Source organism: Kogia breviceps, chromosome 3 (genome assembly GCF_026419965.1).
Source record: "Kogia breviceps isolate mKogBre1 chromosome 3, mKogBre1 haplotype 1, whole genome shotgun sequence".
Classification (NCBI taxonomy): Eukaryota; Metazoa; Chordata; class Mammalia; order Artiodactyla; family Physeteridae; genus Kogia; species Kogia breviceps.
The window spans coordinates 152937394-152958302 of NC_081312.1; the positions used below are offsets into that span (position 1 = coordinate 152937394).

Genomic DNA, 20909 nt, shown 5'->3' on the forward strand with positions numbered 1-20909 from the left:
TCATTTCCTCAGTTAAGAGCCTAATCCCAATTTCTGCTTCACTGGCTTTTCCCCATGGATCAAATCTCCTATCTAGGCAGTACCTACTAAAGAATCTGTACTGTGGGGTTCACCCAGATTAGGTTACATTAGGTGCAATTGTATTAGCATGAACAATTGACTAAAGTTGAGGGATTACAGAACCCTCAATCTGGTCCTGAGCCTTCTTTTCAGCTTTCTCTTTCTGTGATCTATTTCCTTTTCTTCTTGTTTTATTTTTTTCAGGATTTATTGAGATATAACTGACATATAACATTGTGTAAGTTTAAGGTGTACAAAATGTTGATTTGATACATATATTCAATATATATTGCAAAATGATTACCGTCATAGTGTTAACTAACTTTCATCACATCACATAATTACCATTACTTTTTTTGTGGTGAGGACATTTAAGATCTACTCTCTTAGCAACTTTAGTGTACAATACAGTATTATTAACTATAATCACCATGTTGTACATTAGATTCCCCAGAACTTAGTCATTTTATAACTGGAAGTTTGTACTTATTGACCAATATCTCTCTCATTTCCTCTACCCCCAGTCCCTAGTAACCACTTTTCTACTCTGTTTCTGTGAGTTCAGCTTTTTTTAGATTCTAAATATAAGTGATATCATACAGCATTTGTCTTTCTCTGTCTGACTTATTTCACTTAGCATAGTGCCCTCAAGGTCCATCCATGCTGTTACAAATGGCGGGATTTCCTTCTTTCTCATGGATGAATAATTTCCATTGAATGTACAGTTGTCCCTCAGTATCCATGGGACTCCCTGCAGATATCAAAATCCGGATGCTCAAGTCCCTTATATAAAATGTCATAGTACAGTTGACCTTCTGTATGGCAGATGCAGAACATGCAGATACGGAGAGCCAACTGTATATACCACACATTTTAAAATCTGTTCATCTGTTGATGGACACTCGGGTTGTTTCCATATCTTGGCTGTTGTGAGAGTTCAGATATCTCTTCAAGATAATGATTTCATTTCCTTTGGTGTCTACTGAGAAGTGGGATTGCTGGATCATATGGTAGTTCTATTTTTAATTCCTTGAGGAACTTCTGTACTGTTTTCCATAGTGGCTGCACCACTTTATGTTTCCACCAACTGTGTACAAGTGTTCCATATTCTCCACATCCTCACCAGCATTTGTTTTCTCTTGTCTTTTGGTAATAGACATCCTAACAGGTGTGAGGTGATATTTCATTGTGGTTTTGATTTGCATTTCATGTATCTGTTGACTGTTTGAATGTCTTCTTTGGAAACGTGTCTACTCAGTTCCTCTGCCCATTTTTTTGACTGGGTTATTTGTTTTGGTTTTTACTATTGAATTGTATTAGTTCCTTGTATATTTTGGATATTAATCTCTTATTGGATATGTGCTTTGCAAATATTTTCTCCCATTCTATAGGTTGTCTTCTATAGGTTGTTGATGGTTTCCTTTGCTCTGCAGAAGCTTTTTAGTTTGTAGTCCCACTTGTTTATTTTTGATTTTATTGCCTTTGCTTTAGGTGTTACGTCCCCCCAAAAATCATTGTCTAGATTGATGTCAAGGAGCTTACCCCCTGTTTTCTTCTAGGAGTTTTATTGTTTTAGGTCTTATGTTCAAGTCTTAAATCCATTTGAGTTGATTTTTGTGTATGGTATAAGATAGAGGTCCAGCTTCATTGTTTTGCATGTGGATATCCAGTTTTCGAAGAACACTTTATTGAAGAGACTATCCTTTCTCCATTCTATATTCTTGGCTCTTTTCTCATAAATTAATTGACCATATAGGTGTGAGTTTATTTCTGGCTCTCTATTCTGTTCCATTGATCTATGTGTCTTTTTTGTTTGTTTGTTTGCCAGTACCATGTGGTTTTGATTACTATAGCTTTGTAATATAGTTTGAAATTAGGAGGGGTGATGCCTCCAGTTTTGTTTTTCTTTCTAAATATTGCTTTGGCTATTGGGGGTCTTTTGTGCATCCTTACAAATTTCAGGTGTTTTTTCTAGTTTTGTGAAAAATGTCATTGGGATTTTGATAGGGATTGCATTGAATCTGTAGAACATTTGGGGCATTTTGGGTTGTATGGACGCTTAAACAATATTAATTCTCTACACTGATAATTGTGAGACATTGACAAAAGACAAATAATTGGGAAGATAATCTGTGCTCATGGATTGGAAGAATTAATATTGTGTGTGTATGTGTGTTTGTGTGTACACCTGTAACTATCATTTATCCTTAAAAAGGAAGGAAATCCTGTCATTTGTGACAACATGGATGAACTTGGGGGGCATTATGCTGAGTGAAATTAGTCAGACAGAGAAAGACAAATACTTCATGGCATTACTTGTATGTGGACTCTGGGAAAAAAGTTTAACTCATGGAAACAGAGCAGAAAAGTGGTTGCAAGGATTGGGAGGAATAGAGAGAGGGTGGTAAAAGGGCATAAACTTTCAGTTATAAGATGAATAAGGTTTGAGGATTTAATGTATATATGTCACGATGACTATAGGTTAGAACGCTGTATTGTATAAATGAAATTTGCTAAGAAAATAGAACCTAAATGTTCTCATCAAAAAAAAAAGGTAAATGTGTGAGGTGATGGATAGATGTGTTAATTAACTCAATGGGGAGGATCCTTTCACAATATATATGTATATCAAATCATCACATAGTCCACTTTAAGTAATCTTACAATTTTATTTGTCAGTTATGTCTCAATAAAGCTGAAAAATCATTAAAATATTTTTTAAAAAGAAACAAAAATAAAAAATTCACCATTATATTGACAAATAATAGTGTAGAAACTCACTAAATGATTCTAAGAAAAAAAACATCACTCTAGTTAGAAGGCTGATTAGGTAGAGCTGGATTGAGAAAAAGCCTGGGGAATGTGTGATTGGAGTTCCAGAAAAGGGGAAGGCAATAAAAATTTTTCAAGAAAAAATAGCCAAAAGTTTTCCAAATTTGTTTAAAAATATAAACTCACACATCCAAGAAGCTCATTGTTATTGACTGAATGTTTGTGTAACCCACTCAGATTCACATGCTGAAGCCTTAACCCCCAATGTGATGGCATTTGGAAGTGGGGCCTTTGGGAGGTAATTCAATTTAGATGAGGTTATGAAGGTGGGGGTCCCCCATGATGAGATTAGTGCCATTATACAAAGAGGAAGAGAGATGAGAGCTCTCTCCTTCTCTGCCGTGTGAGAATGGCAGCCTCTTGCAGCCAGGAAGAAGTCTCTCCCCAGGAACCTAATCTGCCAGCACCTTGATCTTGGACTTCCCAGTCTCTAGAACTGTGAGAAATAAATGTCTGTTGTTGAAGCCATACAGTCTATAGTATTTTGTTATAGAAGTCCAAGCTGACTAATACTCTCAGCAAACCCCAAGTAGAACAAATAGAGAAAACCACAGTAAGGAACATCAAAATCAAATTGCTGAAAATAAGGGATACAGAGAAAAAAAATTCACAAGACAGTTAGAAATTAAAGGAATGGTGCATACAAATGAAAAAAGAGAAATATTGTAGACTACTGGTCAGAAGAGATGCAAGCCAGAAGATAATGGAATGGCATCTTTAAAGCACTGAAAGAAAACTGTAAACCTAGAATTTTATACCTAGTGAAAATATCTTTCAAAAATATCGTTGAAAATATCTTTCAAATGAAAGTGGAATAAAAACTTTTCCACACAAAAAAGCTGAGATATTCATTGCCAGTAGATCTGAGCAAAAAAGGGAAGTTATTTAGGCAGAAGGAAAATGACACCAAATTGATACTGAGATCTATACAAAAGAAAGAAGAGCCCTAGAAATGAAATATGTGAGTAAATATAAAATACATTTTTAAATTTGAAATCTTGTTCTAAAGATGATTGACCATTTAAAGCAAATACAATAATAATGTATTGTGGTATTTATAACATACGTAGAATTTAAAAGTATGATAAAAATAACACAAAGGATAGGAGGGGGAAATAGAAGTGCACTCTTTTAAGCTTCATGTATAATAAGTAAAATAGTATAATTTTATTTGTAGGTAGACTATCATGTTAGAGGTGAATATTATAACCCAAAAGCAACTACTAAAAAAATACAACAAAGGGCTATAGTTAAAGCCAATAGTGGAAACAAAATGGAATCCTCCAAGGTACCTAATTAACACAAAAGAAAATAGGAAAAATGGAAAAGGGGAACAAAGAACAGATGGGAGAAATAGAAAACAAATAGCAAGATGGTAGATATAAACCCAACCATATTAATGATTACATTAAATGTAATGGTTTAAACATTCCAATTAAAAGTCAGAGATTGTCAGCTTGAATTATAAAAAAAACAACTGTATGCTATCTACAAGAAACCTAATTTAAAATAAAGACATACATGGGTTAAAACTAAAGGATGAAAAACTATACCATGCACACACTAATTAAGCCCCCCAGAAGCCTGCCTAGTCACTGCACCAGCACATGTGGAAGACCAGCTCCATTTTTTCCATGAATTTGCCATCCCTCTAATTGCTCCACACAACAAAGGTGTACACACTAGTTTCTAGGCCACCTCCCCTTGTATTTCCTCTGGGAGGCCTGAATAGGAAGTGTCTTCTATGTTGCAAAATAAGGTATGATCCCAGTCCTCAGTTGACACATCCATTCCAAATTGGGTGCCTTTCCAATAGCTCTAGCACAGATATCATTGTTGCTTCTACTTAAATCTCTTTTCCCCTCCAAGCAACATTACCATTTGTGCTGGGGATACTTATACCCCTGAAAACCATTGTTCAGCTGCCAAAGCAGGAACCTCTTGACTAAGTTTTATGGAATTCAAATGGGCATAGCAGGCACTGCACCACAGTTCCATAATCCCAGACATCTATGGCCTTTGGGTTGGAGGGAAGAATGAAGCAGCCAGTAAAGCAAATCAGTCTCACTGGTCAGCTGCTAGGCTGTTGTCCATGTTGTGGTCTCTTATAATCCCTCTCTCAGACTCTGAAGAAATCCACACATCTGCTGGTGATTAGGGGAGCAAAGAGGTGGTCTAATTCCCTCTCAACCCAGAGCACATGCACACCTAATTCTAAAGAATGTCCAACAAATTCCTTTTAAAAATGTAATTTAATTCATACTAAAGCAATACATGTACATAATTTTAGAAGTCAAATGATAGTGCATGCCTTACAGGAAAGGAAGCAGTCCTTTACCCCAGGCTTCCTGTACCTCAATTTTTACTCCCCACCTCCACCACTCAGAATACATGCTTTTAAATCTTTCAGCCTTTTCTTCTCTTTCTCTCTTTTTAAACTTTGTTATTTCCATACAACATGCTTATATTACTAGTTGTGATTTTTTAAATTTTAGAAGTCATCTATTGACTTCCTACTGTTAAAATACTATTGTTTCCTAAACCACCATACATGCCCCTCCCCATCTTCCCAATTTATAGTTTTTTGTCAAATTAATCTTTTGTATTTTCATTATTACAATTATGCAAATATTGTTCACAGCTATACCATGTACTGGTATCATAATACCACTACTATGACTTTTTTTGTTTGTTTGTTTTGTTTTTGCGGTATGCAGGCCTCTCACTGTTGTGGCCTCTCCCGTTGAGGAGCACAGGCTCCAGACGCGCAGGCTCAGCATCCATGGCTCACGGGCCCAGTTGTTCCGCGGCATGTGGGATCTTCCCGAACCGGGGCACGAACCCATGTCCCCTGCATCGGCAGGCGGACTCTCAACCACTGTGCCACCAGGGAAGCCCGTTTTTTTTTTTTTTTAATATGATTTTTAAAAAATATTTATTTATTTATTTTGGCTGTGCCGGGTCTTAGTTGTGGCACGTGGGATCTTTGTTGCGGCCTGTGGGCTTCTGTAGCTGCGGAATGAGGGCTTCTTAGTTGCGGCATGCGGGCTTCTTAGTTGCAGCATGCAAATTCTTAGTTGCAGCATGCATGTGGGATCTAGTTCCCCAACCAGGGATTGAACCCAGGCCCCCTGCATTGTGAGTGCAGAGTCTTACCCACTGGACCACCAGGAAAGTCCCTGTATTATGCTGTATTATGATTTTATTTCCCTTATATCATTTTAAATAATTGCCTTATTTTTTGTTCACTTAGTTTTATAGCACTTATTTATCATTGATTCAGCCCCAAACATTCTAAAAGAACTCTAACAGTCCTCTTATGCAGTCAAACACACCAACTAATCTATCAGTTCCATGGTTTTCCCTTAGAGACAGCCCTCCTGGAGCCAGCATTCTCAGAACTGAGTGGGGGTGGGGTGGGGGAAGGAGGGCCTCACCCACTTTTACTTCTCCACTCCCAGTGTTTCTCTGGTCCAGTCTCTCTGGAGGATGAGACTTCTGTTTTCTGCAAAGAGAGGCAGGGTCATTCCCGTGACTTTGTGACCTGGGCTTGGAATCTGGGGACCCACCTCCTCCTTTTTAGAGGTTTAAACCAGTTCTGCTTCCTGCCCTGCACTGCCAAACCCACCCTATTCTTTCTCTTTGAAGGTGCCTGTGCCTTGATTTCTGAAACTTTCCAGGCTTCTGTACTGGGAATCAGTTTTTCACCAGTTTCATCTCCTCTGCAGGCAGTCAGATTTTTGTTCTCAGAGCTCAGCTAAGGCAGCACCATTTATTCAACTGTTTTCAATTTCCCCAAATTTGGTTGACATCTCTAGTCTGTCATCTCTTCTCTTGTTCTCTTTCTAATTCTTTTAGTGTCCTTCTGTGTGATTTGGGGAAGAGGTGGAGATAAACATGTGTTATGTCTGCTTTGTTTAGCTGAAAACCTCCTTCAGTCAATTCTTAACTTATGTTCTAGTGATAGAATCAATCTGTCTGGAGTAAAAAGGGGTGGTAGGGATTCGTCTACCCAGTTCATGCCCATGTACCATTTAGGAGCAGTAGGCCATAGAGTTTTAAGGAACGTTTATGGACAATCATGTTTATTTGTCTTCTCAGTATATGTTCCATGCTTGACCTCAGTCTGTAATAACTACTCAGCACATAAGCAGAAACAGTTTCCTTTGGAACTCTTCCTTGCCATCCCCTACTCCCCATCCCCAGTCCTTTTATTCCTCATATTCTCCCTAAAATGGCTGCTTTTGGCCATAGCCTTGGGTATACATTATCAGTCTGTGGATTAGTCCTTTGGAGTAGATTTCTCTCTTTTGCCCATTGCTGGAGACAGGGTGGAGGGAGTCTCACATCCTGCTGGTTGGATAGAAAAAGGCCATTATGGTCATCTGGTCTCCAGGTGGATTATCTAAAATATATCAGATATCTTGTGCTGTTGGCATATCTCCTGTATTTTATTATCCCGAAGAGTGTGTGCCTTGAAGGAGAAAAACAAATACCGTATGTTAACACATATATATATATATATGGAATCTAAAAAAAAAAAAAAAAAAGGTTCTGAAGAACCTAGGGGCAGGACAGGAATAAAGACACAGACGTAGAGAATGAACCTGAGGACACGGGGAGATGGAAGGGTAAGCTGGGACGAAGTGAGAGAGTGGCATGGACTTATATACACTACCAAATGTAAAATAGATAGCTAGTGGGAAGCAGCCGCATAGCACAGGGAGATCAGCTCGGTGCTTTGTGACCACCTAGAGGGGTGGGATGGGGGTATGGGAGGGAGAGGCAAGAGGGAGGGGATATGGGGATATATGTATATGTATAGCTGATTCACGTTGTTATACAGCAGAAACTAACACAACATTGTAAAGCAATTATACTCCAATAACGATGTTAAAAAGAGAAAAACAGTGTCTACCTTCTTCCCAGACTCGGGTTATGTTATGAGCATGCTTTTCAATTATCTTGACCTTGCAAGGCATGGGCTCTAGGAAAAGAGTGGAGGAGAGAAAAACCACAAATATATTTTAAATATGTTGGATGTATTAATTAGTATTTTGTGATGCCTAATCCTTTTATTTATTTATATAGCTTTAAAAACAAAGTGCAGTGGAGCTGAGTACACTGATGTTATATCTCTTGCCTCTTCATTCTAATCATCTGGGCAGGTCTCATTAATTTGGCATAAACCTTCTGTATGTTATATAATTTGATTAATAATTCCCTATGGTGTACCAAGTTCTGTAAAACCCATTTTTAAAGAGTAAAGTGGAACTAAGACACTTCAAAGAGATAAATCTGATACCTTGGGTATAAATTCTGGGCATTTGTTAAATATGTACTATAAACATGAAAATAAAGTTGAAGTATCCTTAGAAGGAGTGGCTAAAAAATAGTTACTGATGTGGTCAAAAGTAGAGGAAGCAGAAAGATACCAAAATTTACCTAAAATATCTCCAAAAGAGTGGACAGGGGTGCCATGGACAGTTGTGCAGGTTGTGTCCTGAAGAAGATGTGCAGTTGAGAAAGCAAGCTTACACTCCCCTCCCCAGGTTGGGTGCCCATGGGAATGCATGGATACTGTAGGGGCTAGAGACTACTTTATCACATGTGACCTAAAATAGATCATACAACTATGAATTTTGGGGAAATGCATATTTAAGGAAATGGATATTTTAGATTTTAGGCAACTTGGGCTTCTCCAGAGCCCTCCATCAGGTTAAACCCAGATTGGGTGGCACCTGGTACTTCCCTGCTAGACACTTTATCTGGGTTTTATGGAGGACAGAAAGACCAGGCCTGGGGCTCCAACGCTCAGACTATACAGCTGAAGCACCCAGTTTAAAGAGTTTAAAAGGTTCTAGGTTTTCAGAGAAACTTGAGCGTTTCAGGCCTGAAATTAATTTATTTGCAAAAGCCTGAACATCTAAACTTCCAAAGCCACTTAAAATTAGGCCCTGCATATGTCTGGAAGTCAGGAAATATAAGACAAAAGTCAAAGTGTCAAGATTGTATAAAAGGTAAACTCAGATCTCGGGGGATGATTCTACCAATGTCCTTGGGTGGGGGGTGGGGAAGCAGCTCAGGTTCTTTTCCTGAAACTGAAGACCTTGCAAATGGGCTGGGGCCAAGTCTGGAACATCCAGCATTTGCTGCCTGTGGGGAGGGGATGCCCCCCATCCTGGAGGCGTGTGTCAGGGCCAGGCTCCTCGGGAGTGAGCTGCGGAGAGGTGAAGAGGAGGTGGGGCTCCTTTTCCTCACCATCAGAGAGAAGCAGGGGAGGAAAACGTCGGTTCCCAGGATTGCATTCAAGTGGGCAGGAGGGGGCTGGAGGGAGCTAACACCAGATGGACTCAATTTTCTATATAAAAATCAGGTGAGGTCGTTCAACAAGCATCAGTGGGGGGAGAGCAAAAGCAGAATGGAAAATAGAGAAGAGATGGGCTGTTTTTGAAGTTTCTAGCCTTAAATGTATTGCATGGGGGTGGCCAAGATTAGGTAATTGGTGATTTGGTTTGTTTTTAAGAAGCAATGGATCTGCAAAGGAGAAAATTCAGGGCATTTGTTCATTGACATTGATTTAAACATTATGATTTAATTCCTGTTTTTATTTATTTATTTATTCATTTCTGGCGGTACGTGGGCCTGTCAGTGTTGTGGCCTCTCCCGTTGTGGTGCACAGACTCCGGACGCACAGGCTCAGCGGCCATGGCTCACGGGCCCAACCGCTCCGCGGCATGTGGGGTCTTCCCAGACCGGGGCACGAACACGTGTCCCCTGCATTGGCAGGCGGACTCTCAACCACTGCGCCACCAGGGAAGCCCTCCTGTTTTTAAAATGGCTGTTCTATGTAGTGAAAATCTTTCAAAGTTATGAACTTTGTGTATTTTTGTGTGTGTGCATCTAGAGGAGTGCACATACTTTATGAGTCCAGCTTAATGTATTTTAGCAAAGTGAACCCTCTCATGTACCCTGCACCCAGTCTGAGAAATGGAACATAAGCAGCCCCCAGAAGCCTCCCTGGGACCCCTTCCAGTCCTGACTGCCCCTCCCACAGGTTACCAGGATCCTCATTTCTAACAGCTTTGGTCAGTTTTGCCTAAAATTAATGAACTTTAACGTCAATCCATTCATGATCTGCAAACCCATGGGTGAGATCTTAATTCACTCAATTACTTCTCAAATTTTGTGGGGTGACAGAGTTCATTAGGTTCTGTACTAGTCAGTGTGTGTGTGTGTGTGTGTGTGTGTGTGTGTGTGTGTGTGTGTGTGTGTGCGCGCGCGCGCCTGTACAGAGATGGGCCAGACAAAGCTTCATCTTCCAGCAGCTTGCTTGAGGTAAGCTTCCAGCCCACAAAGAGGATGGGTGGCAGCGTGTGTGTCGGTACCCCTGATGGTCCTCCGTCACTTCAGCTGCATCAGCTCTCTTGTTCCCCAGCCTGGGTGGGCAGAGGGTACATAAGGGTCAGGAGTAAGGAAAAGTCACGAGAATGGAATAGTGCTAACCAATACAATACATGCTTACTACGCTGTGTTTTCTAGTTCAGAGTCTGGTAGGGAGGAGAATAAAGTCACAGCTTACTATAGAAATAAGGGTCATGTTAGGGCACAAAGGAATCCAGCCTCTATATAATACCATATGACTGCCCTGGTCAGGGAAAAGCATCTTGAGGGGCCAGTGGTAGGGACAGACACCGGTCAACTCACTCGACTCCAGCTTCTCCTAAGGCTGCATGAGACTCTCCTTGGAAACCTACTCACACGTTTCAAATGTCTGCTCCTACAGGACAAATGGATTCATCTCTGCTGATCCAGCCTCCAGCACAAGTCCAGGTGCATAGCAGGTGCTCGATACGTGTGTGTTAACTGAATGAACTTTACTGAAGTGTACTTTAGAGCAAGGAGTATTCATACACATTAAAGTCCTGATTCTCTCCAGGCCAGTGGGTAGACTTCTGAGGCTTGAGTTTGACAGATGGATCAATCACCTCTTGTTGGGGACGCGTTGTCTCTCTGAGCTTTGAATGAGAGACTGTACATATCTCACAGGCTTGCCGTGAGAGTGCACAGTGGCATGTACCATATACACTGTGACTTTTTTCCCTTTGCACATTCAGGGGCCTGATATGGCCCGGGCCACAGAGGTGGTTGCAGGCCACTGGTTCCATGCTTCAGGGGTGAGGGCACATTCTTACTGTTTGGACAAAATCTGACAAAATCAGTTTCAGAATCCAGCACCCACTTGGGCCAAGGTGATGACAAATAATACCAGCCTCTGAAGTTTACCAGCAGAGTTGCTGAGCCACAGGAGAGAAAATGTTGCCCCCATGGCCAAGGGAAAGACATACCTGTAACTCAGTTGCTTTCCATCCATCCAGTTCACTTAAACACAAGGAGCTGTTTATGGTGCATGTCCACTATTCATATAATGAGCATGTGTTAAATAAGAAAAGCTGCATCTGGGGTCTCTATAAGACTGTCATTTACAGCCTTGCTACTCAAAGTGTGGTCCCTGGACCAGTAGCACTGGCGTCACCTGGGAGCTTGTTAGATATTGCAGAATCTTAGGCCTTGGGGCCTACTGCAGACCCAGGGAATCAGAGCCTGCATTCTAACTAGATACCCAGGAGATTCATGTAGACATTAAAGATTGAGAAGCACTGCTTTAGAGAGCTGTGGAATCTCACATTTGGCCATGCGTAGTTTAAGTTCTGCTGTTTCACTTTGAGGTCCCTCGCTGCCCCCTATAGACAGTAATCATAACAGCAATGAACCAACTTTAAAAATATTAATACAAATCAACACAGACACTGTAAACTTTTCTTGTATGATTACAAGAGGCACATACAGAACAAGTGGGAGATTCTTGAAATACCAGATGCTAAGGGCATTTCTGCTACAGTTGTAAATGCACCAAATCCTACACTTAAAGGGAACCACAGTTTCTTCTCACAAGGGCAGTGGAAAGAGGATATGAATTCAATTGGGGATTGATTTATCCCCTGAAAAATGGGGGCTTATAGGAAAATGGGTGGAGAAAAGCACTCTTTAGTAGTCCAGCAAACATTGTTTTCTTAAAATGGAATGTCTGTGTCTTTTTGGGTTTTCTTAGAATGATTCAGTGATCTATAATTCCGTAATTATTACCTCTAAGTCCTGAGAATCGATGTCTCAACGTCCTTCAGTGCTTCATTTGGCACATGTTATAAAAGGAATTTGACATTTTCCCCAAGGGGAATGGGGACACGGTTAGAGCATTAGTCCCAGTAGGTGCCTGGAGTAGAGACGGGTAGAGGATACGTGCAAGCTTGGACTGCTGGGGTCTAGGCCCAGAATCTCCTGCCAGTGAGGGCCCACAGACTTCTATGCAACTCTGAGCAGTGACCAGAAAAGGAATAAGCCATGTGTAATAATGATACTAATGAGACTGTCTCATGCATTTGACAAAGCTTCCCTGAGTCCTACCACACCTGTCAGGTCATTGTTATCAACCTCATGGTCCACTTAACGAGCTGGGGAACTTGCAGGTTCAAGGACAAGGCCACAGCCAGGTGGGAATTCCCTATCCTCCATGGCAGCACTGCTGTGGATGCCCACCCAGATGTGCCTGTGGGAAAACCCTGTTTCTTGTGGTCCCTCCATCTGCTGACCATCCTGGCAGGATTCCTGGCCTTTAGTCCAGCCTCTGGCTGCAGAGCTGACTCTCGCCATTCCATGGGAGTCAGCACTCTCAGGACCGTTGTTCACATCACCTTGAATATGCAACACGAACAGCAACCTCTCACATTTCCTTGGCTTTTCAACTCCATCTACTTTGACCACAGCTCCTCTCTAAACACCCCCGCCCCCCAAACACACAACTTCTTGCTAAATCTATTACACTACTTTGTGTCTTCATCTGCCCTCTTCATAGTCATTTATTCACTAGATGAATATGTTTCTGGAGTGGCTCTAGGCTTCCATGTCCTCTTCTGGTATTGAGAGCATGGCAGTAAATAGAGTAGAATAATCTCTTACCCTTCTAGAGCTGCTCTGCGCAACACAGCCACTGGCCACGTGTGGCTATTTAAGTTTTAATTAATTAAAACCAAATAAAGTAGAAATTGAGAGCCACAGTTGCCACCTTTTAAGTGATTGATAGCCGCAGTTGGCCAGTGCTTCTCAGTATTGGACAGCACAGATAGAGAATATTTCCATCATCACGGAATGTTCTATTGAACAGTGCGGCCATAGAGCTTTTATTCATTCTGGGAGTGGAGTTGGATGATACAAAATTAAAAATTAGGTATGATTAAAATATCAGGTATCTAGAGTAAAGAGGAAAAAATAAATTGAGGAAAAGGGGATAGATAAGGATAGAATTGGGATGCAGGGGGCTTCTTAGTAACCACTGGCTCTATTGGCCACTTCCTCTTTCTTGAAATTCCTCCTTTAGTACCATGACCATCATTCTCTATTTATATTCTCCTCCTACCTCTCTGGTTAAAGTTTTAGTGACAGAACAGCTCTTCTTGAGATTCTTACACAGTAAGAACTGCAAGAGAACCCTTGATTAGCCAAAGTCCCAGAAGCGATCCAGGATCTCAAGGTATCCAAACTGCAGCAACATTTTGCACTCAACACCATTCAGATGAGCTGCTGTGAGAAGACTAGAGGTGCTAGTGTGCTCTTAAAAAACTTTGAAATTATAAGTAAGTGACATGCAACTAACCACTGTCTAATAAACTTATGGTTCCTAAAGGTTTACCTCTGCCACTTCTCAGAAGCACCACAAGGTGGCAGCAGTAGTTTACAAAAGCCATCAGGGCACTACTCACTAATTCCTCATCCCTGGCATTTGTTTAAAAGTAAATCTGGGGTAAAATGTGAACATGAAAACTGCACCTATGCAATTAACAAATCTAATTAGCATTACGCCATGACCCAGAATTCTAACTGAACATTTGTAGAGTGCAAAACAATGGAGTCATGCATTGTGTATAACTATGAAAGTCATTAATTCACCAGTTAATTATATTTACTTTCACTGTGTGCTTATTGCAACCCAATCCTCATTTTTAAACACACAAAAATACTTCACTGCTTTTCCTCTACATTTTAAAATGGAAAGATTCCTCTGGCCTTTTCTGGAACCCATCAATTGATTTTCCATCAGCTTCATGTAAAACAATAAGTGAAGAAAATCTATACATTTGTTCCCAGTTGTGATCTTGCAAGTTCAAGGCAAATTGCCATGTTCAGCATCTGGGATTCATCATGTCTGCTCTGTTACCTCATCGATGGGCACACATCTTTCCCAGATGTGCAAAATAAAAGGCCAGTGAAGTTACAGGGAACGCAAAATAATAGCCACGCTCGCAACTTTCTGCGCAAACAGGTATGTGGAGATTTTTAAATTGAGGGAAGGAATGCTTCTAGGTCTGGTCTATCTAAATACTTGGCATAATGCACAAATGCCACATAATGGGCCAGAGCTCCACCCTTTCACGCATGAGTAACCCAGAGTGCCTCCCCAGAAAGGAGTCTGGGTGAGAGCTTTTTTTCAAGAAAAAAAATAAAAAGAGTAAAGCTGGAAATTGAGAGGCCATGCTTAAACTAACATTTTAGGATTATTTAAGACGTCAGTATTTGAACTCAGCTCTCCAAAGACTGCCAAGAACTGCAATCTGGAGTTTATATCAGGCCACAGGCTTAAAGTTATGGAATTCAAGGCAAGGGGAAGATGTAGATCCATGTCTCTTTGACACCCCCTCCTTTTTTAAATAAGATTTTCCTCTAATGACCATAGAGGGTCAGAACAATTATAACTATGCTACATAAATGGCAATTTGCACTTAGAACTGTTCAAGTCTTTGATGCACTAATTTCACATCTGGGAATCCATTCTAAGGAACTATTCTAAATACAGAAAGAAATCCTAATATGGAAAAAGATGTTTAATGTAGCGTTATTTAAGTGATGAAAAATTTGGGGGAAAAATCCTTTAAATGAGTAGTAATAGAAAATGATCAAATATAATTTGACATGTCTACATGACTGGTTTTTAAGTTGTCATGAAAATAATGTGTGTGAAGACTAGACAGTATAGAAAATGCTCATGTAATTAAGAGAATAAAGAAAATAAAGTAGTACACATAGTCATGACCCTGCTGTGTTTAAATTTTGTATAGGAAAAAGGCTGTAAAAGAAAAATATGCCAAAATATTAAGAGCAGTTGTTTCAATGGTGATTCCAAAGGTAAAATTTCCTCCTTTTCACTTTTTGATAGTTTCAAACTCTAGGTGTTATTGTATCATGGAAAATATATACTTGTGAAAACTTTTATTTTGAATTTAAGATAATTTCACTATTCTTTTATCTCAAAATTTCTGTTTGTCTTCTCTCCATCTTTGCCTCCCTGGCTTAAAACCAACACCCTACATACTAGTCTCAAACTGGTTCTTTTTCTGTTTCAGACAAAGGAAACTGGACCCACTCTGGTCTTTGCTGGAGGCTTTTCAGCTGGCTGGGGCTAGAGCATGATCTGGTTTAAGTTGAAGGAGGTGATGAGGTGGCCCTAATCCATGCGCCCTGGCTGCTGCTCATTCTAATCATGCTATGGCTTCCCTACAATGTTTAATTATTGATGCTGATAGACAATATAAGTTCAAATATTTTATAGAACAATGATAACCACTAGTGGGTAAAAATTGGGTACATAACTCACAAAAGTAAAGGGGAAGAAAAAGCAAAGAAAACCTTTGAAGCAAATAGATACTAGTGATAGAAGGAGCTATTTGAAGGGGGGAAAAAAACCCCAGATAACATGCCATAAAATGACAAAACTAGGACCAAATATATCCTTTTCATAATAAATATGAATGCTTTAAATCTCTCTAGGAAAATACGTTTAAAACATATTTTGGCCCACAAACAAAATTAAATTTTATTCTCTTTATAAGAGCACATGTCAAACAAAACGAACGGTCAGAAGTAAAGGATGTATACTTAAAGTTTCTGAGAGAGCAGATCTTAAATGTTCTCATGTCACCAAAAAAAAAAAAAAAAAAAGAAAAAGAAAGACAAATGAGGTGATGGAGGTGTTAACTAACCTTACTGTAGTGATCATTTTGCAATATATATGTGTATCAAATCACACGGTACACCTTAAACTTATGTAATATGACACGTATGTTAATTAATCTCAGTAAAGCTGGAAAAAAGAAGAGACAGGAGGAAAAGGACCAATCAGGACATATGAAGCTCATACAAACAAAACGTAGGGATACAAAAAAACTACATGTGACAAAGTAAAATAGAAGCAAAAAATCCATAAGTAGGACAGATATGTTATTTTATATGGATAAAATTCCAATCCACAAGGAAGTTACGGCCGTCACAAAACATGACAGCCCTAAAATATTTAAAGGCAAACTCCCAAATGAAGGCACAACAGACATAATTATAATTGTAACAAGAGACTGTAGACTGCTTCTCTCAGTCTCTGGTAAGTGAAGTAGAAGAAATCAGGACACAGAGCATTTGAACAATAAGCTCAGAAGACTTGACTTATGAGATACAGGATGGGATAATATTCGGAGACATTAATCAGTAGGCTTCTCTCCCCCTCAGTCCCCTGCCCAAGGCTCTTCTGCTTCTGCCCCCACAGAGAAATGTGACACTCATGCCAGGACCAGACACAAGAGCTGCAAAGACTAGATTCAAAAGCTGGCCTGACCACAAGACAGACAGATGTGAATGCACACTAGCATAGTACTCTGTGGCCCAAGGAAGGGAAAGTGGAGGGGAGAGCCAAGGACTACAAGGAAAGGAACATAGGAGAACACCCAAGCCTCTGCCAGAACATGGGTCATCTGTCCAGAGTGCCAGAGACAACCACAGCATCCCTCTTGTCATTTACCTTGAAGACCACCAAGTGCCCAAAGATCCTTCAGTTTAGGGTGATGCTTGTTTGTGTTTCAGGACTCTCCCATTGGTTTCATACCACGTAGACAACTCTGTCAGATAGCCCAAGACATTTGTATACTCCTTCCCTAAACAGATTGAGGAGCTATGGGCCCTTGGGTCCTGGAGGGGTGATGGTGATGTAAAAAGTCAAGCCTTGAACTGGCCAATGTGGCTCCAGCTAGCACGTCTTTGAAATCTCCCTCTGAGCTAGGAACTTTGGTAGAACACATGCTCCTGTTACCCATGAACTGAAAAACTATATCCTAGAAACTGAGAATACACATTATTTCAAACCTCTGTGGTACATTTATAAAATGAAATATAATAGAGTATGTTAAAAAAAACCCTTCAAGACATGTTATTTGACAATAGTACCACAAGTCTCAAATTTCATATCTCATGAATAATAGAAATCAAACCACCTAGAAAATATTTTAAAAATTGTCTTGAATAACATTTGGATCAAAGAGTTATTTCCTCTTTGTAATTGCAATTAAAAATTTATTTAAAACACAATCAGAAGAACTATACTACATAATGAAAACGAAGTGTGAAACCAAAGTTGTACTCAGGAGGAAAATTCGTAGTTTTACATGTGTTGATTATAAAACAAGAAAGTATAAAAATAAGTAAAACACATTCAACTGAAAGGATTAAGGAGTTCCCAGATAAACATTTGTGGGCATTCGTGTTGCTGTTGTTTGTAGATATTTTTTTTGGTTACTTGGCATCTGGGGGAAATCCACCATGGTGTGGGTCTTAGACTAGAGCTGGGGCATAACATCTAGACTTAGCTTATCAGATGCTGCCCCCTGGAACTTTGAATCTGGAGTGAGTGCCTGAAAGAAGCAGAAACAGCTTAGCCTTCATTCTGGTAGCCACAGCGTGAACATGTGGTGGAATGAGCACATCCCAACAAGCTGCCTCTGGACATGCTGGAGATATGACCACTCCGATTCCTAGTTCCTGCTCATCCCCCCGACCTGGTTCCCTACATCCCCTGAACCTCTGGGCTGCCTGATAATCCTTCTCCAATACATTCTTTTCCAGCTTAGGATCAGTTTCTGTTGTGAATAACTTCAATCTCCTGAACAAAACAGAAGGAAGGAATGTATAATAAAGATAGAAATTAATGAGAGAAAATAAATTACAGCAATGATGAGTAAACTCAAGAACTTAAAATTTTATTTTTTATTTTTATTTATTTTGGCTGCACTGTGTGGCATGCAGGATCTTAGTTCCCTGACCAGGGATGGAACCTGTGCCCCCTGCAGTGGAAGCATGGAGTCTTAACCACTAAACTACCAGGAAAGTCCCAAGAACTGTTTTAAATGACCAACAAAATTGGCAAACCTCTGAGTCTTATCACAGAAAAAATTAAGAAAGATCACAAATACTTTTATGAAGGAAAAACGTGCATGAACGATTCTGACATTAAAAAAATGATGAGAATACACTTACAATTCTATACTTGATGAAATGAAGAGATAAATTACCAAAATTAACTAAATTGGAATATGCTATCAACCAAGGAAAAAAGGCCAAAAAGTTTGAAATAAATCACCCCCTTTCCCAAAGGGCACAGAGTCAGACTGGTTTAGGGAGAAGTCCCTTCAAACCTGTCCTACTTACACTACTCTTGGACACAGAGAAAGAAGGCAGGTGAGCCCCTTCCAGATGGCCCGGCGCCCAGCCGCCCCTGCCTTAGTAGCAGTTCCCCTGGGTCAGAGCCTGCTGTTGAGTGGGGTTCAGCCTGTCGTGTGGACAGGTCATCTTGCTATGCTATTCGGACCTAGCTGTTAGCACCCTCATACCTTTTAGTTACCTATCTGTGGCTGATGTCAGCTGTATGTAGGCCAGTCAAGCCCACAGCACTCATGCAAGTCATACTAATTCTTCACTGAGTTCATTGTTTTCTCCCATATCAGAAGAAGAATGCTCCTGTTCGCACCCTCTAAAGGGAAAGTGAGGAAACAGAGGCACAGGGAGATGTAGTTACCAGCCCAATCCTCACTGGGATGAAGTCAGGGATAAGGGAGTTGGGAGCTAATGGCAAAGGAGAGCCCGTGTGACTTTTATCCTGGAGAAATTCAGGATGCCAGGAGTGGACGCCAGGGAACAGGTGTAAACCGGGGCTCTTGGTCATCCCAGATGGGATCTGTTGAGGGTCCAGAGAGAGGAGCTTCTTTCTTTAAGGTGAAGACTGGAGGAGGAAGAGGGTTGTATCTTTCAGTGTTAAGCGTTGCTAAGAGTGGGTTCCAGGTCTTTGGGGAGCCCTAAGGACTTTTGGAGGCCAGATTCCGCTTAAATGCTGACCTGTTGGGCGCAGCTCTGACACGAAGATCAGTGGGATGCTCCAGACCCCTGGCTGGACCTCCGCGCACATGGGCTCTCTGGTCTCTCTGAAAAAGGACACTCTGTAACTGACACAACAACTGGTAGGAGTTACCGAGGGAGCTGGGTTCGTCCTCCGGTGAATTCCCCTGGATACAGAGCGCGCTGTTTAAGGCTCCTTGGAGACAGCTGCTCTTAATACAGTTGACAGTGGGCTCAGCGCTCTATGGAGGCGAGCGCGGTATTTAACAAATTACCCAATTACTCTTGGGCTCCTAGAGTACCAGATTGTACCGAGAGCACCGAGTGGGGTTAAGAAGAGACAGACCAGCCGCCCACAGACTAATTCCTCCTACTGCAGGTCCTCTGTCCCGTTCCATTTCTCCCCACTAAGGCGTATTACGGAGCGTCCCTTTTAAAAACCAGAAACCTACCGAAAATGCACCTGAGGGAGGCGATACTGCCTATGAGCAAAAGCAGGTTTCGCACCAAGTCCCAGAAGCATAGAAAGGTGATCTCTCTCTCCCCATCCAGGGCAATCGTAATGCCAGATGCATCCCGTCCTACGCCCAGCAAGCAGCCCTGTGTGGCTCTGCTCTCCAGACCCCAGGACATCCCCACGCCCAGCCTCCCAGGCCCATTTTCCCAGCAGCTCCAGTCTTCCCGGGTCTCCACGCAACAATGAAGCGTGGGCGGCCCCAGCGGCCTCATTTGCATACCGCCGCGGCTTGGCCAATGGGCTGCGCAGGGGCTTTGGAACGCAGTGTTGCCATCAGCGTGTGCGCGTGTGTGCGAGTGTGACAGCGGCTGTGGCTGTAGCCGTGACCGTGGGAGGCTGGCCCGGCGGAGCCCAGCCGCGCGGGGACCGGCCCCGGCGCCCGCTTCCTCAGCGTGTCGCGGCCGCGTGGCCCGGCAGAGCCCAGAGACCATCCAGCCCCGGCCGGGCGCCGTCGAAATGTCGGTGGCGGGGCTGAAGAAGCAGTTCCACAAAGCCAGCCAGGTAGGGAGTCACAGAGGCGAGAGGAAGGGGGACTAGGGAGCTGCGGGCCCTTCGAGGCGCCGGGGCCTTTGGGGCTCTGGCGCCCTTAGGGGCCTCTCTAAGGGCTCCATTTCTTCCCGCCTAGGCAGGCGCGGGGGTGGAGTGAGGGGCCGCCTGCTCTCTCCTCAGCTCCTTGGCGCCTCCTCCTTCCCAGCCCCCGGCCCCCAGCTCCACCCCGAGCCACTGTAATTCTGAGAGGTTCTGCGGAGGAGAGCACAGAGGTGGCGGGCCGCGGGGTCTCGGGCGCAGGAGAGAAAGTGGGCGTCCCGAGGCCTGGAGGCTCCGCTTGGTGCCTCTACTGAACCCGCGCCGGGAGGTGGAACACAGAGAGTGCGGTGCCGGCCGGGCCTCCCTCAAGTCCCCACCTTTTGGTTGGGAGCTCCCGGGGCACGTCCTGCCGCTTGGGGGCGGCCGCGCGGGCGTCAGCGGATGCCGGGATGCTGTGTACTTGGCGCTCGCGGGGGCCCCGCAGCGCGCCCCGCAGCGCTCCCAGCGCGCGCCTCGAAATGGACCCCGCCCGACTGCGTCCGGCTCCCGGGCTGGGAAGCTACACAGCCGTCCTTCCCCTCCCCACCGTCTTCCTGGTGTCGGCCCGGGGTTGGGCACCAAGCACCTGCTCGCAAAGAGCCGCCAGTCTGGTGGGGAGACGTTGAGACAGACACGTAAACAAATAGTGTTAGACACACCTCCACGCACA

At 42.4% G+C, this 20909-nt stretch overlaps 1 protein-coding gene and 1 non-coding gene across 5 annotated transcripts in view; one reads left to right on the plus strand and one right to left on the minus strand.

Moving 5' to 3' along the window:
- Positions 1-5993: 5993 nt before the first annotated feature.
- TRNAV-CAC (transfer RNA valine (anticodon CAC)) lies at positions 5994-6066 on the minus strand. Its single transcript has one exon. It is a non-coding gene; the product is annotated as a tRNA-Val (tRNA).
- Positions 6067-19953: 13887 nt separating this feature from the next.
- SH3GL3 (SH3 domain containing GRB2 like 3, endophilin A3) overlaps positions 19954-20909 on the plus strand; it is a 164947-nt gene continuing 163991 nt past the window's right edge. Inside the window, exon 1 of one of the 4 annotated variants that reach the window (XM_067030028.1) lies at positions 19954-20173. In XM_067030028.1, the coding sequence (XP_066886129.1) occupies positions 20129-20173 (45 nt within the window). In that variant the 5' untranslated portion in view covers positions 19954-20128. The remainder of the gene's footprint in view (positions 20174-20909) is intronic. The other 3 variants (XM_067030029.1, XM_059056024.2, XM_067030030.1) reach the window with 3 other exon arrangements.